At 45.1% G+C, this 27,325-nt stretch overlaps 1 protein-coding gene across 3 annotated transcripts in view; it reads right to left on the bottom strand.

Annotated features, from left to right (window-relative positions):
- Positions 1 to 706: 706 nt before the first annotated feature.
- RNF185 (ring finger protein 185) overlaps positions 707 to 27,325 on the bottom strand; it is a 33,336-nt gene continuing 6,717 nt past the window's right edge. For all 3 annotated transcript variants that reach the window (XM_047760572.1, XM_047760570.1, XM_047760571.1), the window contains 6 exons: positions 16,256 to 16,482; positions 13,332 to 13,350; positions 10,827 to 10,939; positions 9,381 to 9,435; positions 5,318 to 5,435; positions 707 to 3,042 (listed from right to left, as the gene is read on the bottom strand). In XM_047760572.1, the coding sequence (XP_047616528.1) occupies positions 2,945 to 3,042; positions 5,318 to 5,435; positions 9,381 to 9,435; positions 10,827 to 10,939; positions 13,332 to 13,350; positions 16,256 to 16,431 (579 nt within the window). In that variant the 5' untranslated portion in view covers positions 16,432 to 16,482 and the 3' untranslated portion in view covers positions 707 to 2,944. The remainder of the gene's footprint in view (positions 3,043 to 5,317; positions 5,436 to 9,380; positions 9,436 to 10,826; positions 10,940 to 13,331; positions 13,351 to 16,255; positions 16,483 to 27,325) is intronic.

Here is a 27,325-nt window from a genome sequence, read left to right as displayed (position 1 = left end):
GCTTAGTAACATATGACTAGAATTTGCTTCCAAAAAGTGCAGGTAGGGGAGAGGAACACTGTGAGGTGGGGTGAATTAGGACTAGACCTGGAGCTGGTCAATTAGTACATGCAGGCCTTACTGTCCTGTTCTACTTGTGTGTCTTGTTTCCTTTTCTTACTGGCCTTCTGAATTCCTGGAGTTACCTTTGCACTGGCACTATTCAGCTTGATAACTGTTAGGACAAAGTTCAAGAGGGAGAAAAAAGCTCCTTTCAGAGGGGTGACTAGGTGTGCTGGGGAGCCTGAGGCTGGACCAGGCTTGTAATCTCACCATCTTCTATCTTACACTCTGCTACTGAGGGACCTCACATAGCACGTCCCCTCCTCCGGGGAGAGGGCTTGGCTGGAGGCCCACCTGCCCCTGTGATACAACACAGGGAGAGATGCTGACATTGACTGTACTCAAGGCTCTTTTTAGCCACAAGCTAATAAGCTCCATGGTGGCAGCCTGCAAGCTCTGGAATTTCACACTTATCAGGACTGGGTCTGCCTGTCAGACAGGTCACACCTTGAGTGGGGCTGTGTAGGAAGACAGGCCTCCAGCCTACACTTCTCCTTTCTAATTAACTGTGGATGTGTGAAGACTTTCATCCAGACCAGTGTGACTAGTCCCCAATCCATTCCCCCCATTCCCCTGACCCAGACAATAAGTGCATAGCTCACAGTTATGTAAAACCACTTGTTTAATTCTACTCAAATCACTTTTCACAACAGTGAAAATTAGTGACTGGTCAAGATGTGCCACTGTACACGGTGTCATTTTCTGACTGTGGTTGGGACCCGGTCCTAATCCACAAAGGTGGCAGGAGGGGTGTGGGAGCCAAGAACATAGAACATACACACAAAAGAAAGGAAAACTGCCTCAGCAGAGGGGTGAGGTGGTGAGCCTGCAGAGGGTGGTGGGAAGGGATCTCTCTGTCGGGGCTGGGCCAGCAGTCCCAAATTGGCTCTCCTGCCCCAGCTCCTGGCAGGAGGTGAATGGGGGCCTGAAAGTTTCAAAATTAAAGGGCACAAGGCCAACCTGGCTTTGCTGGCAGGTTCCTATGGTGCCTTTGCTGGTGGAGCTCTCTTGGGCTCGCTCTACTCCGTTAAAGGGTCCAAGTTATTCGTCTTCCTACCTACTACTCATCTCACTGAAGTCCTCTCTCCCTGCACTGAGATACTCCAGGGCCCCTCAGACTTTGGGTATTTCTAGAAGGTGATAAAAAAGCACTCTTGAGTAGGTGCCTGGAGAATGTTTAAAATCCATCAGGCACATCGTAAAGCTGGTGGCTTATTCCTACCAAATGGATTTGGTAAATGAGCCACCTATTCAATACTTACATTTTGTCTGTTTAAACACTGAACTCTGGCATTGAAAGGTATAAGAGAAAAGGGGCGGGGGGTGTGGAGAAGGGAGAAAGGCTTCCCTCATCTTTCTCAAAAGTTTTCGTTTCTACACACTGTGCAAGCCATATCTGGAAAAAACAGATAGGGGGCGCTTTTGAACACTTGCTGGCTATTGCTAGGGGTAAACCAGGAGCAGTGTGGACTGGTGATGTGTCAGGAGGCTCCCAGAGTAATCCCATCTCCTCTCAACCTCAGGGTCTCCTGGAGGAGGCTAGATTTCTAGGAAGAGGCCAGACGAGCAGAGCGAGAACCATTCTACCAAGTAAACTGTCCTTCTGCCGGCACCACACTCCCTTGATCAGATTTGGAGGAAGACACATGAGATGTTGAAAAACAAATCAAGGGCTTGGGAAGAATGATTTCCCTGAAGTTTCCAAGGGAGGACATCCACAGGAAGACTGCATCCTATCATCACGCTGAGGCTGCCTGCTCTGAGTCACACGCTCCCTAGTTTTAGCACACAAGGGGTCTTCATGCTGTACCCAAATCAGGGTCACACACTGGTCTCCCCCTTCTCTGCCTCTTCATTAAGGACAACTAGGCTTCTGAGGAGGGTGGTCTTCAACATGCAGTTGGGGTGACTCAACAAGGCCCCCAGTATCTTTGAGGGGTCCAGAGAGGATGCACCTGGAGCTTCTGTGGCCTAGGGGACAGGGCTGCTGGTTCAGTTGTTCCTGCATCTGGGCCCTGAATCCCACCTGGGTCCCAATGGCAGGTCTTTCATAATGCGCAGTCGTCCCTGCTTCGGCAGTTGTCCAGGCTGGGTGCCCCCTGGCAGATGAACAGCTTTGGAGGGAAAGTTGATGGGAAACCCGTGAGTGAAGCCACATGTCTCTGGGGATAACCTACACCAGGAAACCTGGGGTCATTCAAACCACTTTGGAGCCAGAGACACTGAGCATGGCCCAGATGCAACAAAAGATCTTAGGGTCTCTGGTGAATTCACAAAGCAACTCCAGCGCCAGCTGCTTCAACTATGATCTTCATAGGCCAGCACTTTCTCATATCTCTGCTGAGGAAGAGGAGGAAGAAATACGACAGAAGAGCACTGGGATCTGGAAGGGGAACCTTTCTAGATGACTTCAGAGGCCACTTACCAAAGGGTATTTAAAGAGATGAAAAAAGAGTTTCTGCAAGTACTATTTGGTTCATCCATTTGTTGTTGCATTATTAAACTCAGGTGAAATTGTACTGACAGTTTCTCTCCTGCCTCTCCCCTGTGCAGAGTCAGGACGTACTGAGCTGGCTGGAACAGGATTCCACGGTGTAACCCATGAGACACAACTCAGTGCCAAGGCCTGAGGTTACAGCAGGGTGTTTACAGCAGTGGCAATACTCCAGGGTCCTCAACAACTGATCTTCAGTCTCAAAGCTCTGATGGAGAAGACTCCTTGACATGTTACTAACCCCCTATTCCAGGGGTCAGGATCAGCCAGGAAGTCAAACATCAAGAGTGAGGGTGGCGTGTCACCAATCCGGAGGCCCTGCCATGGATGTAGGCTGGGAGTTCACCATTAGGCAATCAATAGCCAGAACATGATCACCAGGGCCACAAACAGGAAGAGGCGTGACAGGAACTGCTCGTCCACATACTGGGGCGTTCCAGGGACAGCTGGAGGGACAGGAGGGAGAAGAGGTTGTGAGAATGCTACAGCTGTGCACACTGCCCTCCAGAGTCAGAGGTCGAGAGTGTCAGCCTTCATCACTTTACAACAATCCTGCTCACTAAAATGATTTCCAGGAGTTCCTTTGTGGCACAGTGGGTTAAGGATCAGGGGTTGTCACTGAAGTGGGTTGGGTCTCTGCTATGGAATGGGGTCAATCCCTGGCCCCGGAAGTTCCATATACCATGGGCATGGCCAAAACAAAAAAATATTTCCAAACCCCAAATAATCTTAGGCAAAACAAAACCAGAATTATGAAAACATATGGAATCATACAACAATGAGGACAAAGTCTCCCATTTATTCTAAGAGGGTTTGGCCTGCAGGTGCAAATAGAACTGGAAAGTCTTGGAAAAAGAAAAGCTACTGTTTGTTGGGCATCTTTTATGTGCTGTTTTGTATATATACATTATTGCTTGGTATTATTATCCATTTTGTATATATAAGTCCTTACTGAAGCACAGGTATGTGGGGACCTGCCGGAGACCTGGAGGTCCATGAGTTAGTGGGGGGTGCCACAGAGCTGTGCTCTTAGCCTCTCAGCATGCTGCCTCCTAAGTCATGGAGTCTCTAGATTCTGGCATTGTTGGGCCAGGTGGGGTCTCAGGGAGCCCTGAGTGGGGCACCTTCCCTTTCCAGAGGCGAAAACTAGGCCCCAGACAGGCAAAACGACCTGTCTCCCTCTTGCATAACAAACTAGGGGTAGAGGTGGGCTAAGAACTTGGATTTCCACTTCTCTCTGCTTTGAGAAAAGCTAATATGAACTCCTTGTCCTGACCATGGGGAAGAGTTAAAAGAATCTATATCCCAGATGGGCAAACTGTCCAAACATGACAACGGAAAACTGTCTTTAGCTGTAGCAGGGGGTAAACTGATCCAGAGTCCAGCCTGGCTGCGGAATTCTGTTTACATCGGGAACCCAGGGTGAGCCCTAGGCTAGGTTGGATGGAAACAAGCTACCAGGCAGATTCCTGCTGCTTCCATGGGGCCCTATCCCTCCTTTAGAGCAGAACACACCCTGCCCTGTGGGGTCTCTTCCCTCTGAGCAAACCCTATGTGAACAAAGGGAAACCTCTGAGGTAAGGAAGGGCAGTCCCATGACCTCTTGGTGTTTTACTGTTCCCCTCTTAGATCTCTGATGGAGTCAGGCAGCCAGCAGTCAACAAAGACTTATCGAGTGAATGCTGTGTGTCAGGCACCATGGTGGGGACAGGAGACAAATGGGATCGCTCAGGAGAGGTTACTGTCCCCAGAGCATAAACCCCTGGCCAGGAGCCATGCACTGGTCCCTCTGTACCTCAACTGTGCTCAGCCCACATGAGGCCCTGGTGAGTGCAAGCAGAGCTCAACCAACCTCAGCATCTCTAAAGGCTCCAGGGTCAGAATCTGGGCCCAGGCCTCAGATCATGACTGAGCCCAGGGCCCCTACCTCACCACCCCCGCTCTATACCAAATGCCACTGACAGTCTCACACTGGCTGGAGGGAGAAAGGTAGCAGTGGATGGCAGACCAAGGCAGAGTTCCCAAAGAGCTGGGGCTTAGGACCAGGCCCACACGTGTCCTGAGGGAAGCTGGCTGGAGATGCCAGAGAATAGAGACCTTGACTCCCTGTGGATGCCTCTTCCTCCAAGCCCTCATGGTCAAAGTGGGGGGTTCGTGCCTAGGACTAGGCTTTTACTCAGGGCACACAGTTTATGCTTTTTTTTTTTAGGGCCGCACTCATGGCATATGGCAGTTCCCAGCCTAGGGGTCAAATCGGAGTTGTAGCCGCTGGCCTACACCACAGCCACAGCAATGCCAGATCCGAGCCGCATCTGCGACCTATAGCACAGCTCATGGCAACATGAGATCCTTAATCCACTGAGCAAGGTCACGGATTGAACCTGCATCCTCTTGGATCCTAGTCAGATTTGTTTCCACTGAGTCACAAAGGGAACTCCTATGCTTTTTCATTTTATGTCTTGGGAAAAATTACTGAGCATTTTTTGTTTATAAAATGGAGCTAAAGTCCCACAGGCTTATGGTAAGGATCCCAAGCTTATAATGGAAAGCACTCTGAACATGCCTAATCCTTGGTAAGGTTGCAACATCATTACCATGTCTACTAGTAATCAGAAAAGATTTTAGCACATTTTGCAAAGGCCGATTATCCATGTAGTAACCTACATACTGCCAAATTCCAAGGATCCTTCAAGAAAAATGACCAAGAGAATAGGGTCCTACCTGGAGGAGGTCGCCCATCGTTTATGTTAAATGCTGTGGCAAATATCCCAAAGGGAAATGCCCCAATTCCAAAAGACATCTGGAAGCCACCATCTCCAAATCCAAACCCTTGAAATCCCTGAAATGAATAAATGAAGTTCAGAACAATAAACACATTTCTCCTGCATCTGTCAAATGTGTCACTTTACGTATGGCACATGCTTCTTCTCCCTACCCTCTTTTCCTCCCATCTAGATCCCAAGGTAGAGGAACCCTGGTGGCCCTCTGCACTTCTAGCCATCAAGGGGAGGGACTGGCTCTAGCCCAATGTAAAACTCTGCTGATAAGTAAGGGATCTCAGGGCTCTGGCTTTTCCAGACTCCCACAACAGCCAGTAAAATTTTCTATGTGCTTTAAAACAGCCAAATTGGCAATAAGTTCTATGCCCAATTACAAGGGAACTTCAGGACAAGCTACACAATGTCTGTAACAGCAAAAAAGTGGAACCCTGATTAGCCAACAATGGAGGTCATGATCAAAATCTTGGTACATCCTCTCAAAGAACATTACGCTAATTATGCAGCAACACAGAAAAACCCTTGTGACCAAGTTATCTCACAAAACTGTTCCGACCCCATGGCTGCAAGTATATGACAATATGCAGATATGTGGCAAAGTATGGATAAGTATTTTCCCTCAAATTTTTCCTTTAATATTACAGAAAATTTAAAAATTCAATATATTTTTTCTGATTGCAAAAGATAAGCTTTTGAGAAATTCATATATTACAGAGGTCTCCTTGTTAACCTCCCACTTTACAACCCCTCCTGCCAATAACCACTGCCAGCAGTTTGGGATCATCCTCAGCTTTTCCCCCCTATAACATGTTCTACACTGCATCATCTTTCACATGAAAAGATTTGGTAGGAATCATAATATTGTAAATAGGTCAACTCCTATTTTTAAGTGCCAACTGTGTTGGGCATCGTGTAAAGCACTAGGACACTCAAATCACATTTAATTCTCACATCAGCATCACCCACATTTACAGATGACCAAACTGAGGCTTGGAGAGGGGAAATAACTTGACCAAGATCACAAATCTAGGAAGGAGCAGAGTTTACATCTAAAACTAGTCAATACAGTCTGAAAACCCACGTTCTTAATAATTGCACATCTTTAAAAAATTCCTCTCCTCCCTCACATCTCTGGGTAGATTTTTAGAATAAATTATTTTAAAAAATTAAAAAAAGAAAAATGATTGGGCCAACTGCATTCCATGAAGAGGTGGCTGGCCTTCCTTTGTGAGTCTTCTCCAAGTCCTGAGAGTGGCCACTCCCAATCTCTACTGCTCCAAACTTCTTACAAGGCAGCATTACCTATAAAGCCTGACAGCCAACTCAATGAGACAGAAAACCTATAGGGAAGGAAAACAACTGTGCTCCATTTTCTTGGTGCAGAACTGCCTGACTCAGAGCAGCATGGTTGAGTCTGAGGGCTCTTGGGATCAAGGCTGCCTTACCCAGGAAGGTGCAACTGTTTCATCAGGAACCACCACCTCATTCAGTATAATCCCAAAGACTGACCTCTGGCCTTCCTGTATATAACTCCACAAGTCTTCACAGTAGGTGGGTTTCTGTTCCTGGGACTAAGCAGGCAAAAAGCATCACTGGTGGCTGTGGGTGCTTGTACTTGGCAGAGGCATGCACTGTAGTCTGCATCACCAGGGCCTCTGACTTCTTGGTTCCCTCGGATTCCTGGTTAGGAGCTAATGCTCCACTGGGAACCAGGGACTGGGAAGGTTAAGGTGGTGTCACTGGAAGCAAGGACTTCAACATAAGCCAGATCTTCAGCCCTGTTTGTGTGGCCCTGGACAAGCCACTTCACCTATCTGGGCCTCAGTTTCCTCTTTTGTTAAATGAGTTGATGTGAGATTTAAATGAGATCATGCAATAAAAAGCCCTTAACATATAGTTCTTTGCAGATAATAGTCATTTAGCAAGTGTTCATTGTTGGTATTATTAAGGGTAATCTGGAGAACAGACCCTCAATTTCTATCAAGACCTCTGACTCAATAATCCTACCCTGGAAATTCTAAGGAAATGCCATACTGAAGTAAGAAAACAGGAGTAGCCACCATGGCTCAGCGGAAATGAATCTGACTAGTATACAGGAGGACACAGGTTTGATCCCTGGCCTCGCTTAGTGGGTTAAGGATCCGGTGTTGCCACGGACTGTGGTGTAGGTCACAGACTCGGCTCGGATCTGGCATTGCTGTGGCTGTGGTGTAGGCCAGCAGCTGTAGCTCTGATTCAACCCCTAGCCTGGGAACTTCCATATGCTGTGGGTATGGCCCTAAAAAGCAAAAAGCAAAAATAAAATTTCTTTAATATTTTAACAAAAAAAATCAAAGACTAACATCTGATTTAAAATCGTAAATTTTTTGAGCCAACAATTCTACTTCTAAGAATGTATCCCAATATAATAATTGTGAACCTGCTAAAAATTTATCAGTAAGTTCATCAGAGTATTTTTAAATAGAAAAAAAGAAAACGAAATAGTTAACCAAAGAATTAAATTATACTAAGTGCGTATATCTGCACACTACACAGCCATTAAATAAAATACTACTTGTGTCTCACTTTACTGTGCTTCATAGACACTGTGTTTTTTTACAAATTGAAGGTTGTGGCAACCCTGCATCTAGCAAGCCTATTGGTGCCATTTTCCCAAGAGCATTTGCTCAATTTATCATTTTTTACTAGTTCTTGCAATATTTCAAACTTTTTCATTACTATTACATTTGTTATGGTGATCTGGGGATCAGTGATCTCTGGTGTTACTACTATGCCTTGCTGAGGCGCAAATGACAGCATTTTTTAGCAGTAAAATAATTTTATTTTAGGAGTTCCCGTCATGGATCAGTGGTTAACAAATCTGACTAGGAACCATGGGGTTGCGGGTTCGGTCCCTGGCCTTGCTCAGTGGGTTAAGGATCTGGTGTTGCCGTGAGCTGTGGTATAGGTCACAGACGCGGTTCGGATCCCGAGTTGCTGTGGCTCTGGCGTAGGCCGGCAGCTACAGCTCCAATTAGATCCCTAGCCCGGGAACTTCCATATGCTGTGGAAACGGCCCCAGAAAAGGCAAAAAGACAAAAGAAAAAAAAAATAATTATTATTATTTTACTTTATTTGTTTTTGCTTTTTTAGAGCTGCATTCGTCGCAGGAGGTTTCTCGAGGTTCCCAGGTTAGGGGTCAAATTGGACCTGCAGCTGCTGCCCTACACCACAGCCACAGCAACGCCAGATCCAAGCTGCATCTGCAACCTATACTATAGCTCATGGCAACACTGGATCCTCAAACCACTGAGCAAGGCCAGGGATCAAACCCACGTCCTCATGGATGCCAGTGAGATTCATTTCTGCTGTGCCACGATGGGAACTCCAGCAGTAAAATAATTTTAAATTAAGGTATATACATTGTTTTTTTAGATATAATGCTATTTATTGCACATTTCATAGACTATAGTGTAAACATAACTTTTACATGCACTGAGAAACCAAAAAATCTGTGCAACTCTTTACTGTGATATTCACTTTTTTGTGGTGGCCTGGAACCAAACCTGCAATACCTCCAAGGTCTACCTGTAAACTCTATAAGGGCAGGAACCTTTCTTATGTTGACTGATGTATCACCAGTGCCTAGAATGATGCCTAGCATATAGTAGGCAATAAGTACAGAATGAATAAACTTGTAGAAGAGGGTTATAAAACAGGAGCCAAATATTGTAAAAATTAAAACATATGTATGCAAGTATATATATACATATATTTATAAAACACACACACATAAGTAGCTCTGTAACGTGTTTGTGTATATAGGTGATTATAGAAAAATAGAAAATAAACCAAAATCTTTCTAGTGATTAGATGATGTGATAAGTTATTCCCCCCCATTTCCTTTCTGTATTTTGCAAATTTTCCTTTACTTTTATAATCAAGGAAAAAAAAAAGTTCAGGGCCAAGAAGGAAACTTCTAAAGCTACAAGATCATATCTAGACGATTCTCCTAGAAATTTCCTCACCCCTCTGTTCTCCGGCTCTGGCCTCTGTCCTTGAGGACGGGGAGGAGTCTTCTCCCTGGAACAGAAATAATTCTATTACGAAATGCTTTGAGCTGTTCCCTGAGGGGACTGGGAGCTCTTCAGCAAGTCAGGGCCACAGCTCCTTTCTGTGCCCAGCACATGAACTTATGCCAAATTAAGCCAAATGCTAATTCTGTTATACCTGCAATTGCTTTTCCTCAGGGTGTAGAAAACCAGGAAGAAAATCCACTTGTTATAAGATGTTTATTAGATTGTACTCAGGCTACTCCTCTCACAGACAGCCTGACCCAGACCAGTTATGACTGCCAGCCTGGGCTTGAGTGATGTAGGAGTCATGGGTGTCAAAGACCCCAAATCTAAACTGAAACAGAGGATAGCTCAGCAGATAGGGCTGAGATTCAGGGTCTCTGTTCTGCCCCATCACCTTCAGCTTTACCGCCCACTATTCTTGGGCAAGTACTTTACGTTGCTCTTGTTGCCTCTGGGCCTTTCCATGATTCATCCCACTTGTCACCCATCAGGCTCTAGGCAGGATGCTACCAATACTAAGACTGAAGACAGACCCTACCCTTGGGGTGCTTGTGACTTAAAGGGGGCTACAACCAACCACAACACATGGTGGGAAGGGACTTCTGTAATAGAGGTGTCAACGAAATGGAACAGAGGCATGGGTGAAAGCAACTAATGTGGGAAAGAAAGGCCACTTCAAGGAGGAGGTAACTTTAGGGATGCTCATTTAAAGATTGTAGAAGTTAGAGGAGGAGAGGGAGTTGAGCAGGACTAGGGAGGACAGAAGAAGCAGAGTGACAGTAAATACAAAGGTAAAAGGTAAAAGGGCAAGTCACTTTAAGAAAAGTCCAATACCTCTGGGTACAGGGTACGCTGGAGCAAGGTGGAAGAAGGTAAGAGATGCTGTCAGAGTTTGGGTTGTGCGTATATGCACACATGTCATGAACCACACTAAGAAGGCTCTCAGTACTTGTGTTTGTAGAGTGCCAGACCACTAAACCTCCATTTCCAGAAATCTCAGAGCCTCCCAGACCCCTATCTCTCCCCTCACCGCCCCTACCCCCTCGACTTTATACATCACTGCTGCAGCAACCCCCCTCCCTGCAGATTCTCCTGCTGGACACTGCCTCCCAGGCTCTTCTACAGCACTCTGCACAATTGCAGTGGTGATGTCCTGTGCACTGCCTAGAACCCTGTCTACCTGCCAGCACACACTCAGTGCAGCTCTGTATCACAGCCCAGCGTGGCAACCTGACTCCCCTCCCGGCCTGGCTGACTCCCATCTGGATCCCAAGTGCCTCAAAACTGAGGATCTATAAGCACTAAGTAAAGGGTGGGGTAAGGGGATGCTGTTGAATGGAAGTGAATTCGTGTCCCATGGGAGGAGTGGGTGTGGGGGGTGCTCCATGACCTCACCTGGGGTCCTGTTGCCCAGTGCTGCCCCTGCCATACAGCGGGATGACCTTGTCGCGGCTGATGCCAGCTTTGCAAACTGGACACACCTGTCTGTTAGGTCTGGTCTCCAACCACTGCAAGCAGGAGAGAAAACTGCATGAATGGTGCAAGCCCACCAGAGCACTCAGTCAGAATCAGCAGAACTACGCAGACCAGAGGCTTCAAACTGGAAACACCAGCACTAGCAGGGAACACCTCAAGGAACCTAACTTTCTGATTCCCGCTACTGGCACTCAATAAATATTTACTAGGTGAAATCAAAATTGCCTTTAAATGCCATCATAATGAAACAGGCTTTCTGATGCTTTGTTATCTTCAAGGGTTCCCAGCAATACAGCAGGAAGGAACTGCAGGCTGGAGCTGTGTCAAGAGGTCTGACAGATCCAGCCTCAGCTTAGGCTGAGGGTATGGAAATAACAAACTTTAAATTTCCACCTTTTCTTAACCAATTGTATGACTCTGGCAGTCAGATTTTTCTTTGTGTTTCTCATCTTTGCAGCATCTCCTCAACAACTATGTATCTTAGACATCAACATTTGGATATAAGCTGACCATTTTCTGGTGACTTCCTAAGTGCTAAAAGATAGATTTTTCTTATTATCTAAGTTTGCTTAGTGTTTTTTTGTTTTTTGTCTTTTTAGGGCTGCACCGGCAGCATATGGACATTACCAGGCTAGGGGGTCCAATCGGAGTTGTAGCTGCCGGCCTATGCCACAGCCACGCCAAAATCTGAGCTGCGTCTGCGACCTACACCACAGCTCACACCAACGCTGGATCCTCGACTCACTGAGCGAGGCCACAACTTCATGGTTCCTAGTTGGATTTGTTTCCGCTGTGCCACGACGGGAACTCCTGCTTAGTTTTTTAATGTACCTTCATTGATTTTTGCATTCAACTATTTCTTTCAAAATTAGTAACACCAGGATCCTGTTCTGGGTTTTCCAGGCCCTCTCACTGGTTGTATTAAAATCATTTTGCTTAACTTTTTTTTTTTTTTTTTTGGCTACCCCGCTGCATATGGACTTCCAGGGCCAGGGATCAAATCCGAGCTGCAGTTGTAACCTGCACCACAGTGCAACAACACCAGATCCTTTAACCCACTGTGCTGGGTTGGGGATCGAACCTGTGCCCTGGAACTAACTGCAGAGACACTGCCGATCCTGCTGCACCACAGCAGGAACTCCTTTGCTTAATTTTCTTAAAAACAAAATGAAAATGATAAAAATGTATTAGCTGTAGTGTCTTTGTAGACATTAAATAATTACACATATTTTTTCCCTCAACATACATCTTAGAACGTGAATCCAGAAATATGAAGTTTATTATATAAAAGTGAATCTAGGAGTTCCCATCGTGGCACAGTGGAAACAAATCTGACTAGGAACCATGAGGTTGCAGATTTGATCCCTGGCCTCGCTCAGTGGGTAAGGATCTGGCGTTGCTATGAGCTGTGGTATAGGTCCCAGACACAGCTCAGATCCTGCATTGCTGTGGCTGTGGCGTAGGCCGGCAGCTGTAGCTCTGACTTGACCCCCAGCCAGGGAACTTCCATATGCCGTGGGTGCAGCCCTAAAAGGCAAAAAAAAAAAAGTGAATCTAGGACTTCAGGGTCAAGGAGAAGGCAGCGTTCAATGATTTTATATCCTACTGCCAAAAGCTTGAAAACTTAAGTATTATGTGTTCTTTATACATTAACAGCAGATGTGTTCTACCAGGTTCCATGGGGTCAGGATGCACAACTGTGAAAGGCAGTGGAAACCCCTTTAGCTTCTTCTGCTTCTTTCTCCCCTCCAGATGCTGAGGCTCTAGTGGTCAGGAACTTTTGTCCTCCTCCCTCCAAGCCACCTATGAGTGTGGGGCTCTACTGCCAACAACCATGGAGACAGTCAGCCACAGGCCATTATTCACAGCCAGCTGTCAATGGCAGGCCCTGCTCTGTCCCACCAAGCAGGTGCCTCGGTCTTGGAGAGGACTTACTAACTGGTTTTCATAATAATCAAAAGCTAGGAAAACAGACTTTTCCTCTCCATAAAAGTTCTCTGTTGAGGCCAAAAAAGTTTTCCCCCTTCCTAATATTCTCAATATCCTAAAGTGGGGGTGGGGTGATTGTTGATATGATAGGAGGTACTTTTTATAAAGGCATAATCGCAAAAATAAAAACCTAGCTATACTATCATATCCAACCCAATTTACAAGTGAGGAAGTGAGACCCAGAGAGGTGCAGCCTGCCAAGGCCCCAAGGGCCATCCCATCAGCAACAGAGGCAGGAGCATCCCTCTTGGGTACCACACTGACCCCTTGTTTAAAGTGCTGTTAGTGGACAGGTATATAGAAGGTGGGAGGAAAGCAAGCAAATGAGCCCACAAGCAGGGGAGATTGCAGCTTCTGACAGCAGCCTCCTGAGACTAGGGATGTCTTGTGCAACCATTGCTGATGAAAGACAAAGTAAAATGAAATGCATCTTACCTGATGTAAACACGGCCAACTGCGAGAGTCCCGAGGGCAACCAGGCATCAAGGAGACAGAGAAAGGGGGAAAGGAAGAAAAATGATTCCATTAACAGAAACACTGGGTACAGCAGGAGCAGAAAAATGGGAAAAGAGGATCGAACTATGGTGCATTGCAACCCAGTGAGGGTCTGTAGGGATTGTTGGTATCAGAAATTAGAAAAGACTGAGCTATAGTCAAAGGAAAAACAAAGCAATGTAGATAAGACCTAGTCTCCAACCCTGGGGTCCCACTATTTGTTAAGACCACAAAGTCCCAGACTATCTGAGACCCAGCTTTTCTACAAGTCAATCTTTCAGGGGTTATGGCCTCTGAAGGAATCCATAAAACTAAGGATCCTCTGTACTGAAAAATTCGTGGGGGCATGCTCATGCATACATGCTATTTCAGACTCAGTTTCAGTGGATTCACAGCCTCCTCAGGCTCACAAGGAAGGTATGAATCTAGATGCAGTTTAACAAAATCTTCAGGCTGTCCTCGCCCTGAGAGTTCTGCTGGCAGGAAGCAGCTTAAAAGTTCAAGTCCACTGTAAAAAACATCTTTAAGTAATGGAAAGATGGGGGCGCAGCTTGGCAGAAAGGGCTACCTTCAGCTTAGTGAGTTACACTACAAAGATTGCTGCCCAAGCTCTCATTTTACAAATGAGGAATCCAAACTCAGAAACATGAAAGGACTTGCCTGCAGCACCAAGACTGAAACAAGTCTTCTGACTTCCACTTTACTGTCCCTCTATCACTCAGCACTGGGCGCAAAACTATCATTTATAGAAATGGAAGAAAAGTGACTAACTCCAGATTTAAAATGGTTCTTTCTCTCTCCATTCGTTCATTCATTCATTCAACAAACAGATATGACTACTATGTGCCAGGACAGTGGAAAATGTAGACAGAGCTTCAGACCCTCATGTAATGTACCTTCTCTAGCTGAGTAAAATCTGGACTCAAAAGATAATTCCTTTCCTAATTACTGACCTCAGTTTAGCCTCACAATCCAGATACATAATCTCCCTGGAAATAACAGACACCTGACTCCAATATTAATAGTGTGACTCCACTGCAAACTGAGCAGGGTGGGGGTGGGGAGGCACCATGAATTGTGGCAGTTCTCCACTGGCAACTTCCCTCAAAGGCTGTGGGGGTGAAGTGGAGGTGCTTTCCCCTCAGGGGAGCGTTCCAGATTATAACAATGATGATGATTACTCCCATTCATTAAACTATGGTGTGCCAGGCAGTGGCTGAATAGTTTCTCATTTGTTAACCTCACGGACCTGTGGCCTGGTTGTCACACTAACCTCTGAGGGAGTGCAATTATCTGCATTTCACAGGTAAGGACACTGAGGGACAGAAAGGACAGTAGATTTGCTTAGGGACAAAACACTCATTAGAAGCATCTGTTTCACTTTAGAGTCTGTGTCCTTTCCAGTGGTATCTTGAGTTAATTCCTGATTCTTTCAAATCCTGGTTTTATGACACCCCAATCAAAAAAATGAGTGTCTCTAATTTCTAGGAGAGGGCTGATGACAGTTTCTATATAAAACTTAATAATAGGGTAAGAGCCTCCAGAACAAAAATCTCTGCCCCATTCTATTCAATATTCACTGATAAACTTATCTTTTTCACTGTTGCCAATTTAAACTCCCTTAAATATTGCTTAAATAACCCTTTCCTCATACCACTCAAAAACATTCAATAGCTCCATGTCCTACTCAGTCAAATATGAATCTGATAATCTGGTCCAATCCTCCCTTAACCAATCCTGTTTCCTAATCCTCCCCAGCCCACAGGAACCATCCAGAGTGCTGTGAGAGGGGTACAGCAGCTTCAGGGGCTCAGATGAACCCAAGAACACATTTGTCTGACCCTAGAAACAGCTAGCCTTGGGGGGAGGTGATGGGCAGGCACACACTCTTTGCCTTACCTCTGGCATTCTCATCCCTCTAATGACCCCGATTCGCCCTTGAAGGTCCAGTTCAAAATCAAGAGAAAAGGAGTTCCCGTCATGACTCAGTGGTTAGGGAACCTGACTAGCATCCATGAGGTAGGTTCCATCCCTGGCCTCACCCAGTGGGTTAGGGATTTGGCTTGCCGTGAGCTGTGGTGTAGGTCACAGATGCAGCTCAGATCTCACGCTGCTGTGGCTGTGGTATAGGCCAGCAGCTGTAGCTCTGACTACACCCCTAGCCTGGGAACCTCCATATGCTGTGGGTATGGCCCTAAAATGACAAAAGACAAAAACAAACAAACAAAAACAAAATCAAGAGAAAAAAAAAGGTCTCAACATTCACCCAGATTCTCAGAGCCAGGAGGGGCTTCTATAACCATCAAGGCTGGAATGCACACTGAGTCTGCCACTTAATTTTGAGATACATCAAATACGGTAACAATTATTAGGATCATATAGCTAACATGTAGTATTTATTATGTGAAATGTGCTCCTCTAAATCTTTAACACATTTTGAACCATTCAATGCTCCCAAAAAACCCTAGAAAATGAAGCACTTGTGAGTACACATCTTCCGAGGTCATGCAGGAGGGAAGTCAAAGAGTCAGGATTCAGAGCTAGGCAGCCTGGTTCCACAGTCCCTGCTCAAGACTTCTACTGTGTTATAACTGCCCCTTGGCTTAGTGCAGCAAGTGACAAAGAGTAAGAGCTAAATGGTGAGTTTTGTCACTTGAGAGATGGGGATAAGGAGCCCAGGGTGGGGACAGGATTTGCCCAAGGTTACTCAGCTTATCAGCAGCAGAGCTGGGATGAGGATTCAGGTCTCCTGCTTTTGAGTCTGAATGTATCAGGGTGGGAAACCTTCTACTCCAAAGCTGTCCAGGGCCACAAGCTTTCTCAACCTGGCATGTGTCCTCTGGGATGGCGGCAGGGGTACTGACCAGAAGAGGTGGCCGCAAAGGCTGATGACGGCATCCTTGGCTGTGTCCAGGCAGATGTTGCACTCAAAGGTACTGTCCTGCCCTCCACTCTCGCCAGCGCCATTGCTGCTGCCACTGGGACCCCCTGCACTGGAGTTCTCGGGAGACGCAGAGGCTGAGGGCCCCTTGCTTGCCATCCTTGACTGTCAGCAAACTCTGAGTGAAGACTGATTCTCCTCAGGGAAATCCTGAAAGGCAGAGAGCCCTTGATGATCCATTTCTGCAGCCCACTCCACCCCCACTGGTCTCCACACCAATACCCTCATCTACTCTTAGGTCTGGAAGTTCAGATGATGACTGAAGCCCTGAGTAGACTTCTCAGAGGCTGCAGAGGATGACAGTCATGGGGCACCACCCAGAGAGTAAAGACTCAGAAACTTCCCAGGATCACAGCCCAGAATGGACCACACAAACCGCACAAATAGAAAGCAGCCTCCGGAAAGCTCTCCGGAACTAAGACCCCGTCTCACTGTCTTGATATCCCACCAGGCTAAAAGCCCAGGTGATAAATACATACTCAGTTGGAATGAAAGCTCACAGGCTGTCCTCTAACTCTAGGTGGCCTCTGTGTTAGTGGATCAATCTGCTCACAACAGAATACAAAAAAAACCTTGTAACTGTGAAGGGTTAGGAAAGCTAGGAAGGACCAGAAATGGCATCTGGTTCATGTCTTCCACAGTGCAATCTTTTATACTCCTTCTGCAAGGTTAGGATACTACCTACCTTATTTTACCTAAATCTATCAACTTTTTAGCCTCAATACAGTTAAGAGGGGCTTATGTCACTATTGAAAATAGAAAACCAGTATTACCTATTATAAGTGAAAGATAAATATAAACGTAACAAAGGAAAGCTTTTCTTCTTTAGTAGACTGTGGCATGAGACCTCTCGACTGACTAGTGCATGTGGAGCTGAGGCTGGGACTGACACTCAGTTTGTATTCAAACCACCACTAGACCACCATGGACGGAGCTAGCCACCAAGGGCCAGGAGAAACAGACCACTGTTCACTACCGGTTCCAAATAAAAGAAGCCACCAGAAGTTGAAAAAGAATGAACATGAGAACACCACCAAAGCATACTCAGAAATTCTGGGTGCAGAGTAAGAATCTGTCGAACGCCTGATCTGGTCACCCTCACCTTCTCAGAAATTTCACATGGGAAATGCTAGCTCACTACCAGTCAGAAAACTAGAGGCTTAGATACTGGCCCAGTCAAGCCTTCAGTTTGCTAGGTGGTTTTGGAAAGCCCCTTCTCTCTGGGCCACAGTCTTCTCATCTGTCAACTGAGGCACTGGACTCCATGGTCTCCAGGTGCCCCCTTTCAGTTCTTGGCGGGTGTCATCTCCCCACTCTCCCCAAAGTAGGCATCATGAAGTCCTGCCACAAATCTGAGACTCACCACTGGAACACTAGAAGACCACTCGATTTCAGCTTCCAAAGCACGAGCAAGTAAGGACCAAAACCCACAGTCCTCTCAGACCCACAGGCTCAGAACTCTGGACTCATGAGCATCCCTCACGACAGGAGCTCAGTGACTTGAGCAGGGAGAGGAGACTGGCTCACCACCCTTTTTCACTCAGTTACATCATTTTACATAATGTCCCAAAAGAGCAGCTAGCTGCCAGCAGCACCGTGCCATGCTGGCCTCGGCTCCAAGACCTTCCCAAGGACCCACTGCTTCCTCCTCTCTATACACATCTGCTCTCCTCTTCCCAGGACAGACTCTGCTTGTGAGGGCCATATCATAGCCTTTGTCATTCCAGCTCAAGTACCTGACATACTTTTAAAAAAGAAAAAAAAAAAAAAGAATCTTTTAAAATTAAGGACTATGTGTACAACCATAAGGTTAGCTTCACTGAGGGCAGTCTTCTGATGTGATGTTTAATAGGAAACATACAGCACCAGCAACACAGTATCCTTGCCATGAAACTCAGACTCTAATCAAGGCTCCAAGACAAATTACCCATTTACCGAAAATATGGGGCATAGATAGATGCATGTGTTTAACAACTCCAGGAGGATGCAATCAGCAAATCCAGACTGTGGGACTTTCTACAGGACAAACCGTCAAAGTTCTTGAAAAAAACAAAGTGTCTAAGTGGTTGGCATAGACAGACCAACCACTGCAGATCTCACTGGAACCAGACTCATACAAACTAACTGTGAGATGACTGACAAAAATTGATTTAGCCTGGGTATTAGTTTATATTAACTTCGTTGGGCATGATAATGGTATTGTGTAATGTTTTTAAAATATTTTCATCTGCTAGAGATGCGTACTTAAGTATTTATAATGGAATAAGATGTTTGGGATCTGCTTAAAAATACTCTAGTGGTGAGTTCCTGTTGTGGCACAGTGGAAATGAATCTGACTAGTATCCATGAGGAATCCATGAGGATGAGGGTTCAATCCCTGGCCCTGCTCCATGGGTGGGGATCTGGCGTTGCAGTGAACTGTGGTGTAGGCTGCAGATGCAGCTCGGATCCCATGTTGCTGTAGCTGTGTCACAAGCCAGCCGCTGTAGCTCCGATTCAACCTCTAACCCAGGAACTTCCATATGCCGCAGATACGGCCCTAGAACAAAACAAAACAAAACAAAACAAAACACCTCTAGGGGTAAAAGCATAAGTGGACAGAAAAGCTGAAATAAGAATGAGGAATTTGATAGTTGTTGGAATTGATGATGAATGGGGGTTCACTGTATTAGTTTATTTTCATGTGTGCTTGAAAATTTCTGTAACAAAAGGTATTTTTTGAAAGGTCAGGTTGCAGAAGAGTATGTGTATGAATTTATTTGGGTGAGAACAAATGAAGTATGTATACTATATACATACACACTTTTGCAAAAAAAATACCTACATGGCACACACTAAACTACCAGCCGTTCTTTGTCTTTTTGTCTTTTTAGGGCCGCCCCTGAGGCACATGGAGGTACCCAGGCTAGGGGTCCAATCAGAGATGCAACTGCTTGCCTATGCTACAGCAATGCAAGATCCAAGCCTCGGCTGCAACCTATACCACAGCTCATGGCAACATCGGATCCTTAACCCACTGAACAGGGCTAGGAATCGAACTTGTGTCCCCATGGATGCTAGTCGGGTTCGTTAACCACTGAGCCACAACAGAACTCCATCAGCAGTTATTTCTGAGATGAGGAGGGCTGGGGAATTTTGAATTTTATTTTTTTCATTATTATTATTATTTCGTCTTTTGTCTTTTACGGTCGCACCCACAGCATATGAAGGTTCCCAGGCTAGGGGTCCAATCGGAGCTACAGCTGCTGGCCTACACCATAGCCACAGTAATGCAGGATCTGAGCCACATCTGCGACCTATACCACAGCTCACAGCAACACTGGATACAAGTCGGGAGTATCTGAGTCATGACAGGAGCTCCCTGAGTTAAAGTCTTGGCTCTACTACTGACTAGACATGTGGCTTGGGTAAATCCCTTGATGGCTTGCATATCTTTTCTCACCTGAAAGATGAGAATGTCATACCTCCTACAGGGCTGCTAAGGTGGCCATATGAAGTAACACAGTGACCCGGAGGACGCACCAAAGTAGGAAGGGGCTGCTGCTGGGGAGATGCACATATAAGCCACTTACCCTGGTTCACTGCCCTCTCCACACACTGGCCCAACAAGGCTCTGCACAGTGCATTTTCCTCCACATAGGCCTAAGGGAACAATTAGGGTCATGGTAGGTTTTGGGGTAGGAATGGACAGGGCACAGAATGTCAGCTCAGAGTCTTCAGGGAATTCTCTGAAGTATTTCCTGAAGGCTTGCATGGTCCAACTCTAAGCAGACTGTATCACTCTCATTCTAATTCTTAGTAGACTGACCATGTGGTCCCTACACAGACTCTAGAGCTTCATCCTGGTAGGCACTCAAATATTTGCTAAGTGGGTGAAGACATGCACAACTGGTTTTGGTCAACTCCCAGGCTAGCTGCTCACATAACCTCTCTCTGCAACACATCCTGGGTCCCATCACCAGAGCCTCCTCTCATCACACCAGGGAAGCAAGGCAGAGATAAACTGCCTTCTCTAGGGACTGTCCACTGAGTACCTGCATAACAACAGAATGTGGACACAGCCTCATGGGCCCAGCAGATCGGGGACACTGACCCAGAGAAGAGAGGGCCCGGTTGGCTCAGTAACTGGACAGAATAACAGGAAGGAGGCCCTAAGCACACCTGAGCCTCCATTCTGCTAAAAAACTCTCCTGGTCCCTGAGGGCCTGTGGATTTGGGCCTGATCACAGAGTAGCCTGGGTTGTGGCTGGTTCTTTGCCCCGTTCTTTACTCCTGATCTGAATCCACTTTCTGTCTTCACAGCACATTCACATCCACATCACTCCATTTTACAGAGGAGGAAATCATACCAAGGCCTTACCCAAAGTCAGGCCATCACACAAAATTGGGTAATTTTGTGCCCAATTCAGACATTTCCAACACATCAGCACTCTTTTTGCTCTTACCTATTACCCCTTTAACATGCAATTTCACAAAATTAAATGCATGATGTTTGTTCTCCCTCAAATTCATGGTGCAACGCTCTAACTTTTATGTTCTTTGAAGTGAGTACAAAGCAAACTCACCACTCATCCATTTATGCATTAAGCCAATGGATCTCTAGTACCAGCTACATTCAGGGCCTGGTGCTACCAACTGAGGGTGGAGGATGGGTAATAAAGAAGAGCAAGACCATGTTAAGCCCCTGGAGTCCAGAACAGGAGCTAATTATAAGAATTCTTAAGAAGGAGCTCCATCAAACTTGCCTGTTTTTCTTAAACAAGGCACACACCCAGAGATCTGGTTCCTAGACCCCTTTAGTGAAGTAAACAGGACCTGGAACTGGATAAGGCCCAAAAGTCTATATTTTAAGTAAGTATGCTCACCTTCCAGGTGATTCTCTGGTGAAGAGTTTTAGAAAATCAGCTCTCAAACAGGGCAGAACTCTACTAAAAGCACAAAGCAATACAACACAGCATAGAGTTTGGGAGGGACAGTAACATCAGCAGGATTTGTCCTTCAGAGTACACACCCTCCAGCTACAGCCCACAGGGACTATGGAGAGAGCAGATAAATCTGGCAGGTAGGGGACAAGTCTACTGAGATCCCAGACCAGTCAGCACCTGGTCCATCTGGGTTAAAACTGACCATTCAAGAAACAAGCTCACACCTTTGTTTTGAAAAATATCCCTAAATTTGAGACATCCAAGGCAGCACATGCGATGCTGGGACTAAGGCAAATATGCAATACTTAATGATCCCTTAGGACTGCAGAGCCTGGCAGCTGAAGTTGATTCATCCAGCATCCTTATTCTTTCTTTGGCTGCATCTATGGCACTTAGAAGTACCCAGGTCAAGGACTGAACTTGCGCCAATACAGCAACCTGACCCACAACAGTGACAACACTGGATCCTTAACCCACTGAACCAACAGGACCTCCATCCTCACTTCTATTACCTTCTCAGAGCTGGCCTGGCCCACTTCACAGGAACTGAGCAAGGAAAGAAAGAGTTGCATATCCCTTAAGGAATCACCAGGGAACGTGACCTCAGAAGAAATCTCTTTGCAGTATTCTTGTATTCAGTTCTCAGGTTCTAGAGAACTGCAGGTATTCATAATCTGCCTTCTCTGCCCCTTTACCTCTAAAAATTTCTAGACCAGGGTGTACAGAGGCATCTAGAAATATCTTAGCTATAAAGACTACAAATTTAGATGATAAGTAACTGGCATGATCCATCCAGCAGAGTTCTTGTTCAGTGTTCACATGGAAGCTTTCTGCCAGAGACAGTGCTGTGCCCAAGCCTGACTTCACTGCTCATTAGGCTGCTGTTGGACCACATGTAGGTACAGATGGGACTCGCATTCTGAGAATGTCTACATCACACTCACAGAAGGTGAGAGCAGAAAGAAATCTGAGTAAGCTGATTGGAACTTGGAACACACAGAAATTAGGCTCTAAAATTTTGGAGTCTAAATGGAGTTTAGGTCCTTAGGCTAGTTTGTTCACAGAGGTCAGGCCCTTTATGGGACCAAGGGCATGAATGGCCTTTCAGGTCCAGAAGGACAGACGAAGCTGAGCAATTGGCCTCTTTTCCTTAGGGCTGCACTGGTTCTTTTCTGGTACCTTCTAATCTCCCTATCTGTTCACCAACCCCACACCCGACCTTCAAAGACTTGAAGTACACCTATCTGCCAGGCATTCAAGACATAAAGACAAAGGGTTTCACTCTAAAGGGGGAAAAAGACAAGTAACCAACAAGGCAGCCCTGTGTACTATGTGCTGACACTGGTGTATACTGACTGCATGAGAGCAAGCTTGCTGGGGAGGAAGTAGACATAGCACACAGGACAAGTGGCAACTATTTGCCAAGTTCAGTGCAGTTGGAGCCCAGAACACATATGCAAAGGCTGGGATTGAGGCAGGAAGAAAGGACTGAAAGTCCTTGTGCCCTTCAGCTCTGGCCTATCAAGTTCACACTCCTGCCAAGCCACCTAAGCCAGACCTGCCTAACCTTTCAAAGGGCTTCCTGATCCAATGTCTCTCTCTCTCTCCATCCAGCTTCCCTGCCCTGGAGACCAAAGGTACTAGACCATACCTTTAGGACACATTCCAGAAGTAGAAGTGCTCGGTCAAAGGATATCAAATTTGTCATTTTTGGCAGACCATACCAGTACTCTCCAGAAAAGGATGTGCCAATTTTTACTGCCATGAAAAATACATAAGAATGCTTGTTTCCCCCCCCCCCCCCTTGCCAATGATATGTACGTTTTCCAAAGAGAATGCATGCTAAGTTGCACAAGAAAAATAGTGTAATTTTGGCAGTTTGGAAAGATATTTTAAATTCACTAATTATTAAAATCCATTATGTTCCAAGTACTGTGCTAGAACCTAGGGATAATAACAATTTCCAAATATAACACACATCTGAGTAGGAATTCTAGGCTCAGCTGTTCCTGCTTTTCTACATTGCCTTCCATTATTTCTGATTTGAAAGGGTTTTCTGGTTTGTTTTAAGCTTCAATGAATTTTCTAAACTTACCAGGTTTCACAAGATAGGGTAAAGAAGGATTCGGATTACCCCAGCACAGGCTTCTGAGGGTCATCCAAGAAGCTGATTTCTGACCTTCCCTATATTACTGTCTTAATATGTTCCTTAACTTTTTATGGACTTTTGTCCTTAAAAATCAGACACAGAGGAATCTGATGGTTCTGGGTTCAAATCTCTGCTCTTCAACTTACTCTTTGACTTCAGTCATTATTTTCATTCTGTGCCTTTTTTTACTCATCTGTTAATGGGGCAATTACCTTCCTCACAGGATAACTGTAAGGATTAAAGAATAAGAGAGTAAAGGACTAGCACAGTACCTGGCACACAGTTAAGTGCTCAAGAAACATTATTCCCCTCTCCACCGTGAGGTCTCACAGAGAACATTGAAGGTGTAACTGCTACTTTATATTCCCAGGGAGCTACGCAATCAGCAGGTACTTGCTTAACGTGCCGAATGAATGAGTCACAACTTCCCTTTCTGAATGAGCATCGTTCCTTGAAGGTACTGTAGGTGAGACAGCAGAACTGTGTATGAGGAAATCCAGAATAGGACACTCTTAGTTTGATCCAGGCAAAAGCAAATTTCCTACTGAGGTGGTAGAATCAGGAAGCACTTGTTATATCTACTATCACCATGAATACATCAGCCAACATCTGCTCAACGCTTTACATGAACTGAATTGCCTCATTTAATCTTTACAACCTGCCTTTGAGATAAACACTACTATACCATCCTCAGCAGCTCCTGGGACATTAGACCAAGGCTCAGCATAGTTAGGTCACTTGCCCACGGTCACAGAACCAGTCAGAGGCAAAGTTCTCAACTCCCAAGCCAATGTGCTTAGGTACCTCAGTGATCTGGTCATGTGTCTATTTCCTCAAGCCCAGACTCAGCTTCCAAGTGCCTTACTCAGCACAGGGCTAGACCTCGAGCACCTCATAAATATGTGTGGGTTGATGGATCTGATGCCAGGAGTACTCTACAACTGTACAACTCAGTATGAGTCAAGGTAGCCAACTAAAGTTGTAGAAAATCAGTATCCTAAAAGAATGAGACATTCTTCAGCTGTTTTTCAAAAGTGGAAATGTTACCTATTGTTTTAGAGTAATTTTTTTAAGTATTGCCCAAAACTCTGAAACAAATGAAAAAAAAAAAAAAAATCAAGGATATGCAAGTAGAAAAAGTTCATATTTTCCCAGACTGGTATCAACCTGTATTAGAGATAACACTACTCACACAGAGGATTACTCACTGAACTGTCTTGCTCACTCTCGTCGGACACCTAGATTCACATGCAGTGCCTGACACAGACTAAATGATAAATGTCAATAAACAATGTGAATTTGCCAATTTCAATTTTAACCAATATAACTGGATAAAATATATTAAGGAAAGATCTCAGACTGGACAGATCCTAGTTAAGGGCTGTGAATTTCTAGTATAATACAGTGAAAGGAATCCAGAGGACCTAGTCTGATGCTCAGCTCTGGCACTCAACTAAGCCAGGGTCCTCACCTGCAAGTGAGATGATTGTGTTTGTCCTTACTTTGTTATCAGAAAAGTTTTCAAAGTGAGAGTTTTGCTTTTGTTTTCATGCAGTCAGTAAATATTATATTCAGATCCGATAAAAATCTCATTAATTCAAATTTTACCTGAGGTTGAGCTAAAGACCTTTGAAATTCTCTAAAGGTAGAGTATCAAGCAAATAAATAAGGTTGACAAGATGTAACTGATTACAGAGAAAAATAGTTCTTTTCTTTCTTTCCTTTTTTTTTGCTTTTTAGGGCTGCACCCTCGGCATATGGAGGTTCCCAGGCTAGGGGTTGAATCGGAGCTGTAGCCACTGGCCTACAACACAACCACAGCAACTTGGGATCGGAGCCACATCTGTGACCTATTTCACAGTTCATGGCAATGCTGGATCCATAACCCACTGAGCAAGGCCAGGGACTGAACCTGCGTCCTCATGGATCCTAGTCAGATTCATTTCCGCTATGCCACACAGGAACTCCCAGGAGAAAAATACTTCTAAGAGTTTTAATAACATTAGCATATACTTGACAAAAACAATGATTTCACTTTTCTTTTTTTTTTTTTCTTTTATGGCTACACCTGTGGCACATGAAAGTTCCTAGGCTAGGGTCGAATTGGAGCTGCAGCTGCAGGCCTACATCTCAGCCATGGCAACACAGATCCGAGACACTCTGGGACCTATGCCACAGCCACTGGCAACACCAGATCCTTAACCCACTGAGCAAGGCCAGGGATAGAACCTGCATCTCCACCAAGACTATGTCAAGTTCTTAAACCGTTGAACCACATGGGAACTCCTCACTTCTCCTTTCAATAGGAGGTTCCAAGGAGCACCATTAGGACAGCATATATAACACAGACCAACCATGGCTAAAAACAATAAAACCAAAATATTACTAATTTAAAATAATCTATAATACTGACTTACAAATCAGGCTTGTGACCCAAGCCACCTCCATTGTGTTTATTGTCAGTGCAGTTTGAGAAACATTTATTAGAGAATGTCAAGAATAAGATGCAACGATAAAAATAAATCAAAGTTCCCTCCTGGGCTTTTGCCTAGGATCTGCTTCCATATTCAGAGAGCTGTCCATCTTTAACCACCACCAGCCCCCACTACAAAAGACTTTTGTGAGGAGCATTTGGAAGCATGGATGTTTAACAGCTGGAAGCTAGAGACAATCACAGGAGTCAACCTGGTGACTGGTCCCAGGACCCAGCATCCCTGAGGCTACTTTCACAGAAGCAGGCATAACCTGCTTCTGATGTCTGCATGTCTGTAGGCCAGCTAGGTGACAAGGGCATCAGTATTCTGTGGTGCTTTGCTCCTACTGCTCAATGAAATGAAGAGATGGATCCATGTCACCCCCAGATGTGAAGAGAAGTAGGAGCCATGCATGAACCAGGGCCACCTCTGAGAATTTTAAACCAGAAGCCACTTGGTGGCTTCTTCCCTACTTTAAAAACAGCATTACTAGAAATGATTTTTTTTTCTTTTTTATTTTAGGACCACGCCCTGTGGCATATGGAAGTTCCCAGGCTAAGGGTTGAATTGGAGGTACAGCTGTCGGCCTACACAACTCATGGCAATGCAATGCCAGAGCCTTAACCCACTGAGGGAGGCCAGGGATCAAATCTGCATTCTTATGGATACTAGTCAGGTTCACATCCACTGTACCACAAACGGGAACTCCTAGAAATCACTTTTTGAATGTGATGCCAAAAGCACAGGCAACAATAACAAAAAAACCCAGACAAATTAGACTTCATGAAAACTTTAAAATTTTGTACATCAGAAGACACTATCAATGGAATAAAAAGGCAACTCATAGAATGGGAGAAAATATCTGTCAATCATATATCTGAGGGATCAATATCCAGAATATATAGAGAACTCCTAAAACAAAAAAATAAACAATCCAATTTTAAAATGGGCAAGGACTTGAATAGACATTTCTCCAAAGAAGATATAAAATGGTCAATAATATGAAAAGATGTTCAGCATCACTAATTACTAGGGAAATGCAAATCAAAACTATGAGATACCACCTCACACCCATTAGGACGGTTACTACAAAAAAAAAAACAAAAAAACAACCCAAAACAAAACAGAAAATAACAAGTATTGGTGAGGAGGTGGAAAAATTGGAGCCCTTGTGCAGCTTTTGGTTGGAATATAAACTGGTATAGCTGCTGTGGAAATAGTTTGGAGGCTCCTCAAAAAATCAAAAATAGTTTTACCCTAGGATCCAGCAATTCAGCTTCTGGTTATATTTCCAGAGGAACTGAAAGAGCTGTCTTTAAGAGAGATTAGTACACCCATGTTCACATCTGCATTATTCACAGTAGCTAAAACATGGAAGAAACCCATGTGTCAATCAATGAGTAGGCAGATAAATGAAATGTGGAATACAAATACAATGGAATATT

This window comes from Phacochoerus africanus, chromosome 15, assembly GCF_016906955.1.
Source record: "Phacochoerus africanus isolate WHEZ1 chromosome 15, ROS_Pafr_v1, whole genome shotgun sequence".
NCBI lineage: Eukaryota > Metazoa > Chordata > Mammalia > Artiodactyla > Suidae > Phacochoerus > Phacochoerus africanus.
The sequence above is the reverse complement of the archived record's forward strand: the minus strand, read 5'-3'. Positions and strand labels throughout refer to the sequence as shown.